Here is a 13,808-nt window from a genome sequence, read left to right as displayed (position 1 = left end):
AAGCTCTCACCAGACAGTAGCTATTACTGAGCAAGGGCTCGAACCCATTTTAGGATCATGTATGTAAAGGCCTGGCTCCAAACGGGCCTCAGTCTTTACCAGTTCCCTTCTCCATCAGGCAGCCAACTCTCCAGCCAATCTTGCTTGGTCTCTCCTAATTCCTTGGCCAACAAGTTAGGTCTTTCACTTCCTTCTCTGTTAGTTTGGTGCAGGCAACCATCAAATTCTCCATATGTGTGCTTAACCAGGCCTTCCACACTGATGCAGACGCCAGAGGCTGCCGAACTTTGTCCCCATCAGATTCAACCCCAATGGGATTCGCCACATTTTTAGCTCAGAGGCATGATTGCCCAATAAAATATATGGTGCTCAGTTAAGTGTGAATGTCAGATAAACAACAAAGAATTCTGATTCGTTATTTACATAAAAACACATTCCACGTGTTTTTAATGTAAATATACAATAAGCATAAAAATTTTGCGACATAAATCATTTGCTGTTTATCTGAAATTCCAATTGAACTGGGCATCTTCTATTTCGCTTGCTAAATCTGCCAGCTTAGCTCAGCGGGCTACCACGGGGGCAGATACTGGGCACACGGACTAGGCAAGGAAGAGAAAAAAGAAAGAAGTAGAAAGTGGGTGGGGAGGGAGAGAGAGAGGGGAAGGGAGCGGCCATCGTTACTCTTATTGTCACACGTGGGCTTCCATCAACAAATATTTATCAGGCACTTCCCGTGGCTGACATTGCGCTCAGCCCAGAGAGCCCCTGGCCAACGTGACACCTCGAGGCATCCCCAGATGGCATTCCAGTCTTGTGGGCGAGGCAGCCCCTTGGCAATTAGTCACACACCCCCACCCAGGGGACTGCCTTTCTCCCTCTGCTGGTTTGGAAGGCTCCCAGCCTCCACTCATTCATTCCTTTACTCGTCGGGTAGCATCAAGTGCTCATTCTCCACGGCGGTCACCACTGCTGATGCCGTTTCTGGTGCACAAGAGGGTGCTCGACGAAGATAACCCAGAGCTGACCGCCAGCTCACAGGAAACAGGGCGAAGACATCCCTGCAGTGGGCGGGCGGCCAGCAGATAAGGAGACGCGCAGATATGCCCAGGGCCGCTGCCACACGCGGGAAGCCCGCAGAGACAGTCCCCCTGCGGTGAGTGCCAGCGGGTGACGCCCCAAGAACACCTCTTGGGCGTCGGCCAAAGAGGCGATTTGCTAAATGCCTCACAATTCGGGTGAGGAAAGGACCCTTGTACCCCCAAAGACTGCTCCGCGAGGAGGCGACATCCCCAGAATCAGCGTTCCAGAGCAGAGCCAGGCTGGGAGCTGACGGACACTTCTTGGTGACACGCCACACGTCCCTCCTGTGCCTTGTCCTCCTCTCCCTCATCATCTCTCTTTCCCCTAATGTATCAGTTCAGACCCTTCCAGCGCATGGAACAGAAAACAAGTAACAAAATGCCACACGGTTCCATAAACAAAATAAAGCAGGGGGAAGACAGAGAGGAGGCTGCACCAGGGGACGAGTCCTGGCTGGAACATCACTTCTACGGAGAGGTGCTCCCGGGCCCTGATCTGCTTCGAGACCCCTGCCTCTTTCGCGCTGTGCTGGCGTGCTGTATGGTACACACCCATGGTGCAAAGCTGTCCTTCTTCGTCCCCCCGCCAGACCGCGAGCCCCGTGAGGGCTGTCCTGGCTTAGAATTCAAATACCCCCATTGCCTAGGGGGCACTTGGCCCAGAGAGGGCATTTCTGATCATCTGGATCAGAGTATGTGGAGTTTTCCATCGGTTTTTATGACATAACACTCTACGTCAGACCATTTTCCCAGGTCGACAAATGGCCTTTGAAAATGCTATTTTAGTAATTTAATGATTTAATTGCAATGGTCCTTCATATGGATATAATCTTATATTTAAAGGTTTTTTGGGTTTTTGTTTTTGTTTTTGTTTTTTTTGAGAGAGAGAGAGAGAGAGCAAGAGAAGGAGAGAGAGAGAGAGAGAGAGAGAGAGAGAGAGAGAGAGAGAGAGAATCCTAAGCAGGCTCCAGACTCAGTGGGGACACACAGACACAGGGCTCGATCCCACAACTGTGAGCTCACGACCTGAGCCAAAATCAAAAGCTGGATGCTTAACCGACTGAGCCGCTCAGGCGCCCCTTAAAGATTTAAATCTATTGAGGTGCCTGGGTGGCTCAGTCGGTCAAGCATCCGATTTGGGCTCAGGTCATGTTCTCGTAGTTCCTGAGTTCGAGCCCCACGTTGGTCTCTGTGCTGACAGCTCGGAGCCTGGAGCCTGCTTGGGATTCTGTCTCCCTCTCTCTCTGCCCCTCCCCAACTCGTGCTCTGTCTCTATCTCTGTCTCTGTCTCTCAAAAGTAAATAAAACGGGGGCGCCTGGGTGGCGCAGTCGGTTAAGCGTCCGACTTCAGCCAGGTCACGATCTCGCGGTCCGTGAGTTCGAGCCCCGCATCAGGCTCTGGGCTGATGGCTCGGAGCCTGGAGCCTGTTTCCGATTCTGTGTCTCCCTCTCTCTCTGCCCCTCCCCCGTTCATGCTCTGTCTCTCTCTGTCCCAAAAATAAATAAAAAATGTTGAAAAAAAAAAAATTAAAAAAAAAAAAGTAAATAAAACGTTAAAAATTTTTTAAAAGATTTAAAGCCATTTATTTACTTAAATTTATTTTGCCATCTCGCTGTTGTTGGACATTCAGCCCAACCTTGACAGGAAACGGAAGGCAGCCACTCTCTTCTCTGGTGACCGGGCAGAGTTCGCAGTTGACATGAAGGCCATTTAGCTTGATACTCAGACAAGCGACCGCGTGATTTAAAGCACACACCACCTGCATCCCTGGACCATATCCTTCATGTATCCATGGTCCAGACGTCAGTGACCAGATCCTCGAGAGACCCAGAAGTCACAGCCGGTGCAGCAAAGACGCACGGAAAGCCCCCAGGTGACTTCTCTGAAGGAACCGTTCTCCCTCGTTCTCCCTCTGCTGCCTTACACAAGTAACCCTTGTTGGCATCCTGCCCGGATGCAGCAGGTTAAAAAATGGGAGGGGAACATCACTTTTCCTTCACCATTCTCCCCTTCTAGACCCAGTCCCCAGCACATCCATGCTGAGTTACAGGTAGCGTTTGGGCTCAGGATGGGGGTTGGGCCGGATCCCTCAGCCACCACCTCCCATCCCACATCTCGAGGGTGGTCTTGGCCTCCGTCTGTGCTGATATCCCTGCTACAGCATCTGGCACCACATTCCCACCACCCCCTTAACCAATCACCCCGCGCTGTGCCCCCTCGGCACTTAAGCCTTACCTCTGGAGCAGTGCTGCTAGCCCGTTACCACGATTTGGATTTTGCACCCCCCGAGCTGGGAGAGGGGACCACGTGCGGGCGCACCTCCTAGAGCGGGAGCTCGTCAGACAGATGTGGATTCACATCCCAGTGCTGTGCAACCTACTGAGCATCTCTGAGCCTTGATCACCGGCCCCGTCGGGATAACAGCGATGGGGAGACTCCCTATTGGGCGGCATTGTCATCAGGTAAGTGGGATCATCCTTGCCAAGGGCTTAATATGGGCAGGGGCTTGAGGACTTTTTAGCAGTTGTTTTACGCCCAGAACCCACCTCAGCTGGCCCGGAGTCAGGGCCCATGAAGGTTTCACGGATCACTGAACACACAAGGGGACGGCTGGATAACAGCAAGCCATGTCCCACGCTATGACAGTTGGTTCCAGACAGTCCACACACAGTTGGTTCTAGACTCCACGGAGCCAAAAGCTTTGTTTGCCTGGCTGGCTTTTCTCCCACTGAGGTGACAGTTTGTTTGGGTCTCCTGGAGACAGTCTGACAGTCCCTAAGCCCCTGGGCTTCGTGGGTCCGTCAGTCCAACTGCTCGATTTCTACCTAGGCTGAGACAGACTTCAAGCAGGACGCCCCTCAAATGGAACATTCCACCGGGAGGCCGGCCGTGTTTTAAGAAAGTCGGGGAGAGGGGGGCGCCTGGGTGTGGCTCAGTTGGCTAAAGGTCCAACTTCGACTCAGGTCTCACAGCTTATGAGTTCGAGCCCTACATCGGGCTCTGTGCTGATGGCTCAGAGCCTGGAGCCTGCTTCGGATTCTGTCTCTCTCTCTCTCTCTCTCTCTCTCTGCCCCTCGCCCCACTCACACTCTCTCTCTCTCTCTCAAAAATAAATAAGCATTTTAGGGGCGCCTGGGTGGCACAGTCGGTTAAGCGTCCGACTTCGGCCAGGTCACGATCTCGCGGTCCGTGAGTTCGAGCCCCGCGTCGGGCTCTGGGCTGATGGCTCGGAGCCTGGAGCCTGTTTCCGATTCTGTGTCTCCCTCTCTCTCTGCCCCTCCCCCGTTCATGCTCTGTCTCTCTCTGTCCCAAAAATAAATAAAAAAATAAATAAATAAATAAATAAATAAATAAATAAATAAATAAGCATTTTAAAAAGTTAAAAAAAAAAAAGTTGGGGAGAGCAGGAGCCAGATGCTCCCCAGCCTCATCTTTGACTTCTGGCCCAGCTTTGGCTTGGGGGGCAGCACTGACGGAGACTGGATGCGAGAACAGTTTTGCGTCCACAGGGTTTTACGACTGCCCCGGGTACACCAGAACGTCACGGCGAACTTGGCTCCCTGGCGCTATCAAAGAGGGACTGGGTACCTTGGAACCCTGGCATCATGTTCGTTGGAGCAGCGGTGATTCATGCGATGCGCTAATGACCAGGGAGGTTACAAAAAGGCCTTCGGATGCGCTAAGACATCACGGGACACTGTCGTGGGCGGCATAAGAGCAGAGGGACCGGAGAGAGAGCTCCTCTGACACTCACTAGCTGTGCAACTTTGGCAACATCCCTGAGCCTCAGCATCCTTATCAGCAGAATGGGACTAATAATACCACCTTCTACACGGGGCTGCAAAGATGAGATGAGGGAACGAATGCAGAAGGATGCTCGCACAGTGCCCAGCACACACTTATGTGCTCAGTTGGGTCTGCTGTGATTGATGACGATGATGGCGGCAGCAACAGTCACAATGGTGCCGGTGGAGGCGGAGGAAGCGGGATCAGTGGTGATGGGTTGGAGGCGGCACAGGTGATGATAGAACCAGTAATCACAGAGTCGCCTTGTCAAATTCAGCGACTTGTGCATCATACCGTGAGGAGCCACTCGGCCAGTTGCCTGGGGCGGGGGCTGAGAGCTTTCCCCAAGACATGGGGAGAACTCAGATCATCTGGTTTTCACTCTGTTCCCTACAGGCCTCGTGGTTGCGGGGACAGAGGGGAGGAGAGAGACCCGGGGCGGATCCTGTGCACAGCCTATCGATGTCACGTCGCAAGAGATGCAGTCACCCAGCTATTTCCCCACCACGGAGTCTCTGCATGTACCACGGAAGCCATTCTCCACTGTGCAAGGAGCAGGGTCCCCTCCATCACGAGTGCCACGGGCACCAGGACATCTTGCCAGATGAGTGGCTTACCCGCCATTTGCCCTTATCCTCACCAAGGCTCCCCGGTTAGGAACAGATGACAGGAGGCAGGCTGAACAAAGATGTCACTCCTGAGCTACGAAGGGGAGGGGTGGGGAAGGCGTGCTTGGCTGTCTCTCCAGGACCCTGTCACCCCAGTCGGCACTCCTTCACCCAGGGGACCTGTGTCGGGCGTCAGCTAACTGGTTTGTCTAGGGGAAGGAAGCCTGAAACAAAGCAAAGCCCAACAAGCTTCTTGGGGATCAACCCCAGGACCTTGACCTCAGCAGCGAGGTGTGCAAATCGATGCCCCCACAGATGGCACACCGCATGCGATATCTGGTTCTGAATGTAGAAAGAAAATGGCCCAAATGGCCCAAATCTGACGAGCTCCAAGTTCAAAGCTCCAGAAGCTTTGGCACCATGACCGACCCAGCTCACGTGCTGGTTCTGAGAATTCGGCCACCTGACAGGCAGGAAAAGTGGAGGAAGAAGAGGAATGACATTTGCATTCGCTTTTCAGAATCCCTGTAGCGACCTGTGGGCAGCACCTGGATCTGACACTGGAGTAAACTGAGGCAGCAGAGTTAACCCCAGTGGGTGACCGTGACAGCATGCTTCTCTGCCGGGAGGCGGGACTACCACTTCCCGGTAACCAGCGGTAACAAGTGACGTCACTTATACGCAGCTTGTCTCTCTGGGCCACTTAAAGTCCCCGAGCTCTGAGCAGGGAGGCACAGCACACACTCCTTCCCTCTAGCCCCCTCCCGCCTCGGCTGCTGGGGAAGGATCTAGAAAAGCAAACGGAGAGGGAGCAAGAGACACAAGGCATGGCTTCCAGTTCCCTGCAGCATTTTACATGGAGCCTGGGTTCTAGTTTTTTCTTCCCGTGTTCCTTTTCCAAGGTATCATGGCACACACACACACACACACACACACACACACACAATTCCACCTCTTATAAAAGGCAAGCTCATTCAGGTTCCTCCCACGGCTGCCTTCACTTAGACCCAACACCAACAGACCAACAGATGAGCCACAAGCTCATTCCTTCCGAGCCGTCTCTTTCCTCTTCCACCGAGAGGCACCTGGATATTAACCCAACGCTAAGCCACCACTCTTGCTGATTCAGTGCCAGCCCCAAAGGGAGATGAGCCAGCAAAAGGGACGGTGAGGACAGGGTGACAGATGGGTGGGACCAGGAAGGATAATACTCACAGGGCACCGGTGGACCAGCCAGTACGCCTTCTCCTGGCAATCCAACGCATACCTGTCTGCTTTATTCCTTTCCTTCCCAGTCCTGAAAAACCAAAAGCCGCATCAAGGCCAGTGAGACTTTGCTCCGTTTGCTCAGTGATGCAGCCCGTCCCCAAAGCCCCAGACCACTCCCCCCGCCTCTCCAAGTCATCGGTGTTTGCCCATAATCGTAACAATGACAGCAAACACTAATATCACCCTCACGTGCTAGGTCCTCTCACGCGTGTGAACTCACATAATCCCCCCCAGTGACCTCATCTTGCCTCGCAGCTCGACGGACTGAAGTAAAGACAGACTGAACGCCCCGCAGAGGGTCACGGTGGCAGCAAGGGGCAGAGCACCGCTCTACCCGACAGCCCTGTGCTGCGACGCAGCCACGCCACCGTGACTCAGCCCCAGAATCGAATCCCCTCCACCTTCACCACCACAGCGAGTGCGGACGACATTCGGGGCTGATGACATTGGACCACCTGGCTTAACATTTCCCTGCTTCGATAAACACCGTGGTCAACACCCGGACAAGTGGCAGCAGGCAATGCCAGAGCTTGCTACCAGGGACGATGCTGGGCCTCGGGGGGGGGGGGGGGGGAGGGGGTCGTGTGTGTCTCCCTCCCGGTCATTCCCGCTCTGTCACTTCACAGAGTTCGTGCCAAGTCAGGGTTTTTTCCAAACCCAACTGATTATGGTGAAAGGCTATGTATCTTCCCTCTTATCTCTCTCTCCCCCTTCTCCCATTATGGATAGGAAATGATGCTGTGCTCTCCTCCTACGGAAGCTGGGCGACATTAATTACGGTGCCAGGGGCCCCATTTGCCACTATTTCCACGGCGACCTGCACCCACGTGGCTATGCTGGTTTTCCAGGCAACGTGGGATGATGTACATGCCCTCCAGAAGACAGAGGCAGCAGATTTATCCACCAGTGAATGCATCATCAATAACATCATCACATCTAGAGGGCCAGGTGGGTGGAGAGTGCCATTCCAGTAGGGTATTTTGCCAACTTCCTCTGGAAATTAAATATAAACACCATCCCTTCTCCTTCCCCTTGCCGGCCTAACCGGATTTTCCACCAGGTTAACTACCCCGAGTCCTCAGGAGGATGGGCCACAGACGGCCCGAGGCACTGTGGAGTTTCCACAATGCTGGAGAGTCTTATGAATACAGCTGATCGCTAATTTACAGTAATGGTCCTTTCTGGCTTCTTCTCTGGCTCTTCTGTGACCAGCATCAGACTGGCTGCTGTCAGCGCAGAGCCCGCTTCAGATCCTCTGTCCCTCTCTCTGACCCTTCCCTGCTTGTGCTCTCTTGCTCTCTCTCTCAAAAATAAATATTGAAAGAAAGAAAGAAAGAAAGAAAGAAAGAAAGAAAGAAAGAAAGAAAGAAAGAAAGAAAGAAAGAAAGAAAGAAAGAGGCACATGAGTGACTCTGTCAGTTAAGCGTCTGACTCTTGATTTCAGCTCAGGTCATGATCTCATGGTTCACGTGTTCAAAGCCTGCATCAAGCTCTGCGTTGACCGCACGGAGCCTGATTGGGATTTCTCTTCCCTCTGTTGGCCCCTTCCCCGCTTGTGCTCTCTATCTCGAAGTAAATAAATAAATTTTAAGATATTAAAAGGAGAAAATAAAAAAAGAAATACAATTACATACTGCTTTATGAGCTCTAAGGAAAAGTTCAGGTGCTCTAATGCACAATCTCAGATGGCCCCTGTGGAGCTTGTTAATCTGTCTACAATTCCTTGGCATTCCTCCCATTGAGAGGAGGGTCTATGTCCTCCCCTCCTGGGACCCAGATGGGTTTCTTGTGGCGGTTTCAACCCAATATAATATGTCAGAAATGGCAAGCTGCGATGTTTGAGGTTGGGCCCTAAAAGGTGGCACAGCTGCCATCCTCCTCACTGGAATATCTGCCCTTGAAGCTTCCAACCACCCACAAGCAATGTGACTGCCCTAATGCCACCATGTTGTGAGGGAGCCCAAGCAGTCCAGAGGCTACAAGACGAGGGCAGGAAATGCCCAGCCAGGTGCTGAGGGCCCCCAGCTCCAGCCCTCTCACCACAACCATGTGAGAGACTCAGATCCAGAACTGCCCAGCCAAGCCCTTCCCAAATTCCAGACCAACAGAAACCTTGAAAGATAATAAAGTGACTGCTGCTGTTTTGAACCACTTTTAGGATGATCTATGTGCAATAACAACGACTAATCAGAAAAGCCTCTTTGAGCATGTGACATTTGAACTGAGAGATCTCTCACTCTGAAGGGTGACAGGGCTCTATTTTTGTTTCAAAAATGGCAGCAGGGGCACCTGGGGGGCTCAGTCATCGAAGCGTCCGACTTCAGCTCAGGTCATGATCTCGCGGCTCGTGAGTTCGAGTCCCGCGTCGGGCTCTGTGTTGACAGCTCGGAGCCCGGAGCCTGCTTCGGATTCTGGGTCTCCCCCTCTCTCTGCCCCTCCCCCACTCACGCTCTGTGTGTCTCTCTCTCTCTCTCTCTCTCTCTCAAAAATAAATAAATATATTTTAAAAATAGGGGCACATGGGAGCAAAGAGGCCAACTGGGGGGGATACTGCCATGGCCTGGGTGACAGCGAGGTTGGTTCAACCAACTCAGGGGAAGGGGGGGCACACAGAAGGGAGGAGGTGGGGTGGCAGGAATTTTGCCAGAAGTGGCAACGGGACTGGACGACTACACAGGGGGCGTGAGGGCTTGTGGGCAGGAGGTAAATGGGGTTCCCCGTACTGATGGGGGTAACACTAGAGGAAGAGGTTTGGGGTGCGAGGGAGCGAAACATTCAAATACGAACAAGTTACGTTTGAGTTGCGACATCAACATGCAATGAGTCTGGGATTCGGAATAGAGGTTTGTGTTGAGAGGCTCAGTATAACCAAATGGCTACCTCATGAGCCACCGACACATACACACAGCCAACCTAACTTTGTGGTGAGACCCTGTGTTTGTATTAATCGGGGTTCTGCAGAGAAACAGAACCAGTAGGAGGATGGATGGATAGATAGATAGATAGATAGATAGATAGATAGATAGATAGAGGCAGAGTTTATTTGTTGAGTAACACACAACTGAGGAAGCTGGCAAGTCTAAATTCCACAAGACATGCCAGCAGGCTGGAGACCCAGGAAACGGCTGATGTTGCAACTTGAGTCCAAAGGCAATCTGAAGGCAGAACTACTTCTGCCTCAGAAAACCTCAGTCTTTGGGGCACGTGGGTGGCTCAGTCGGTTAAGCGTTCGACTTCGGCTCCCGATCTCACGATCTCACGGTTTGTGGGTTCGAGCCCCGTGTCGGGCTCTAGGCTAACCGCTGGGAGCCTGGAGCCCGCTTCAGATTCTATGTCTCTCTCTCTCTCTCTCTCTCTCTCTCTCTGCGCCTCCCCACCCACACTCTGTCTCTCACTCTCTCTCAAAAATAAAAATTAAAAACAAAGATTAAAGGGGCGCCTGGGTGGCTCAGTCGGTTGAGCGTCCGACTTCGGCTCAGGTCATGATCTCACCGTCGGAGTTCGAGCCCCGCGTCGGGTTCTGTGCTGACGGCTCAGAGCCTGGAGCCTAATTCAGATGCTGTGTCTCCCCCTCTCTCTGCCCCTCCTCTACTCACACTCTGTGTCTCTCTGTCTCTCAATAACAAATAAATGTTAAATTGTTTTTAATATTGTAAAAAAAATAAAAAATAAAAATTAAAAAAAAAAAACCCTCAGCCTTTTTAGTTAAAGCCTTCAATTGATTAGATCAGGCCCACCCACACTACGGAGGTAATCTGCTTTACTCCAAGTCTACTGATGTGAATGTTAACCTCATCTAAAAAATACCTTCACAGTGTCATCATAGACTGGTGGTGGCCCTGCTGTCTAGGTACCACGGCCTAGCCAAGTTAACACATAAAATTCGCCGCTGCACATCCTAGAGCTGAAATCAGAGGCAGCCTTTGAGTTAAGCAATGGAATTGGTAGGGAAAAGCCAGTATCTCAGAAGGACGGAGTCTTTCTGGAATCGCTCATCCCAAAGCAGCTAGAAACGATGGAGGAGGGGATGCCTTATGACACGGCAACGCAGAGCTCTGTCCAGGCTAAGGCCAAGTCTGAGTGGTAGGGCCTGGGGGAGCCACTGAGAATAGCCCTGAGTTGCACACACAGCTAGGGCGTCCTGGAAGGCATGTCAGGGTCGCTGGGCTATCCTGCTCAGAGCAGAGAGGTGGAGGAGGATGAGGCGGTTCCAGCCCAGTGTGGAACCCAGTAGAAACTCAAAACTGGTGCATCGACTAGACCTAAGTAACACTAGCCCAGCCTTGACCATTACCTCAAGAGCAACTTTGCCAAGGACTTTTTAACCTCTCTAAGCCTCCATTTCCCCATTTGTGGATGTGAGGGGTGACAAGAGTTCCTGCTGTGAGCACTTGCTCTCACCATCATAAACGGAGGCGGTACACAGAACTCACCAAATGAAACCTTATGAACAAACACAACTGATGGGAGGTTAGAGCACTCCCCGCAGCTGTTCTGCCTCAGGCACACCCAGGCAGAAACATGTCAGCGGCGAAAGACCCGCTCCAGGTCTCTCAGTAATGCTCCTCTACCTGAATTTAAAGCCTCAGAGCAGACAGTCCCTCTCCGAAGCAATAAAGCCATCTGCCATTAGAACTTTTATGGTCCCCCTCCCCCCCGCCGCCCCGCCCCTAACAGGCACTTCTGCATAACAGTGCTCACCCTCTTGTGATGGCTAATTTTATGTGTCAACTTCATCGGGCCATGGGGTGCCCAGAGAGTTGGTCAAATGTTATTCTGGATGTATCCCTGAGGATGTTTTCAGCTGAGGGTATTTTAAAGTTGAAGGCCTGGGGGCGCCTGGGTGGCGCAGTCGGTTAAGCGTCCGACTTCAGCCAGGTCACGATCTCGCGGTCCGTGAGTTCGAGCCCCGCGTCGGGCTCTGGGCTGATGGCTCGGAGCCTGGAGCCTGTTTCCGATTCTGTGTCTCCCTCTCTCTCTGCCCCTCCCCCGTTCATGCTCTGTCTCTCTCTGTCCCAAAAATAAATTAAAAACGTTGAAAAAAAATTAAAAAAAAAAAAAAGTTGAAGGCCTGAATGAAACAAAAAGACTGATCTCCCCCAAATGAGAGGGGATCCCTCCTGCCTGGTGGCCTTGAGCTGGGACATCAGTCTTTCCTTGCCTTCAGGCTCAATTGAAACATCAGCGTCCGGGCCTCCAGCTGCTTAGCCTCCAGACGAACCTATCACACCAGGGCTTCTGGATCCCCAGCCTGCCAGCCGTAGGTCATGTCACTTCGCAGCCTCTATAGTTGTATGGGCCAATTCCTTACCATAAACCTCTGATATACATACATACATATCCTAGTATTTCTGTTTCTGTAGAGAGCCCTAACCAATCCACCACTACTCGGATCCCAAGGCTCTTTGATGAGATTCCACTGTTCAGCCCAGCCACGCACCAGGAAGGGTAGACCTTCCAGAAACTGGACCTGCCTGGGCAAGTAAGGCTGACTGGACTCACCCATTTTGGTAATATCTGGTATTGGTCCCCAGGTATTCTTGACTCCCCCACATCACAGGCACACAGTAGGATTGTACATCCCCACCCAAAGGAGTTTAAAGCTGGGCACAACCATAGGAGCCGCTTTGTCGGGCCAATGAATTGTGAACACAAGTGACATGCATCGCTCGTGACCCATACAGGCTCTGCCTCCCTCTACTCCAGCAACAGGCGAAGCCTGGATGGTGCCGCTTCTTCAGCACGGGTCCCAGAGTGGGCACAAAGCATGTCAGGGCCCCAGCTAAGCCACAGTGGACATGAAGCGCAGGCAAGAAATGAACCCGTGGTTTTGTGCTCCTGAGGCTTGGGGGGCTGTTTGTTACGACAGCCTAACATCGTCCTGACGGATTCACTCTCTGCATCATTGACATCTGGCTCTTGTAGACAAGGCAGAGCCTTCACGGGGACTTCCGGCTCCAGTTCTGAAGTGGACGGCAGGCAAATGAGACCAGTCGTGGGTGGTTCTACTGTGCAAATCTGCTTTAGATCTTTTTATGGCTTCCCATGGCCCTTAGCGCTAAACCCTCTCCCGATCTGCTCCTGCTAACATGTCGGGTCTCACTTCTCTTGGTTCCAGGCTCTGTGCTCTCTGCTCCAGCTACACAAAACTGCATCAAGTGGGCATTCCCCCGATTCCAGACTCTGGTTCTCTCTGCTTTGAAGATCCTTCCTCTCACCTCGCCCTTCTTCTCCATCCGCCAGCACCACCCTTCCCCCCGGCAACCTCCTAGGCAGCCTCAGGTTCAATGCTGTTTCTCCAGCTCTCCTGCAGACACCTGTGTGAGACCTCATCTCAGTGTAGCATCACAGCCTGTTTGCTCGTCCACCTGACCCCAGACGGTGCCTTCATATTCCCCATGCCGAGCCCAGCGTTTGACAGTAAAAGCCCAATAAAGGTTTGTTACGATAAAAGGAAACAAAGAAGGAAAGGAGGGAGGAAGGACCAACAGACAAACATGATCTTTCACTCACTTGTACTGTTCTTTGGCCTGCATAATGACAAAGTCCCATTTGTAGTTAATTTTTTTGTTCAAGAAGTTGTAATTTTCCTAGAAATGGAGAACAAAAAGAACGCTAAGCCCCACAACATAGGCTGTGTGCAGACGGAAGCAAGCTCTAAGTCAATGAGGGCGTGCCCCTGGCTCTAGACGCAGCCAGAGGATCTCCCATCCCAGCTTTGCGAAGGCATTCACTCAAAAGGTAGCACTGAATTCTCAAAAAGCCTTCACAACAAAAGCCCTCACAAAAAGATCTAAAGCTTCTCAAAAAGCCACACCCTGGCTTGGATTTTTTTTTAATAAATGTATCCCAAATCTGATTAGGAAGAGGGGAATCGTGTGAGGGGAAATGTAGAAACTCAGTATTCAACAACAGAGCATCACAAATGCACAAAGACAAATCCTAACATTGGTATGATGTGGGCCCTTCGAAATACATATTTGTAAAGAATAAAAACACAGCAAGATTGTTGCTGTCTGCACAGGAATCTAGCCTTTTGAGGGATGTGTGTGTTCTTTGAGA

General features: G+C 51.9%; 1 protein-coding gene across 3 annotated transcripts in view; it reads right to left on the bottom strand.

The window, feature by feature from the left end:
- Positions 1–13,808, bottom strand: part of RGS9 (regulator of G protein signaling 9) — a 70,917-nt gene that overhangs the window by 37,353 nt on the left and 19,756 nt on the right. For all 3 annotated transcript variants that reach the window (XM_058702746.1, XM_058702747.1, XM_058702748.1), the window contains exons 7-8: positions 13,260–13,336; positions 6,693–6,774 (exon numbers count right to left, since the gene is read on the bottom strand). In XM_058702746.1, coding sequence (XP_058558729.1) covers positions 6,693–6,774; positions 13,260–13,336 — 159 coding nt within the window. The remainder of the gene's footprint in view (positions 1–6,692; positions 6,775–13,259; positions 13,337–13,808) is intronic.

The sequence above is a fragment of the Neofelis nebulosa genome, chromosome 16, assembly GCF_028018385.1.
Source record: "Neofelis nebulosa isolate mNeoNeb1 chromosome 16, mNeoNeb1.pri, whole genome shotgun sequence".
NCBI classification, from domain to species: domain Eukaryota; kingdom Metazoa; phylum Chordata; class Mammalia; order Carnivora; family Felidae; genus Neofelis; species Neofelis nebulosa.
Note: the sequence above shows the minus strand (reverse complement) of the source record. Positions and strands in the feature narration are given on the sequence as shown.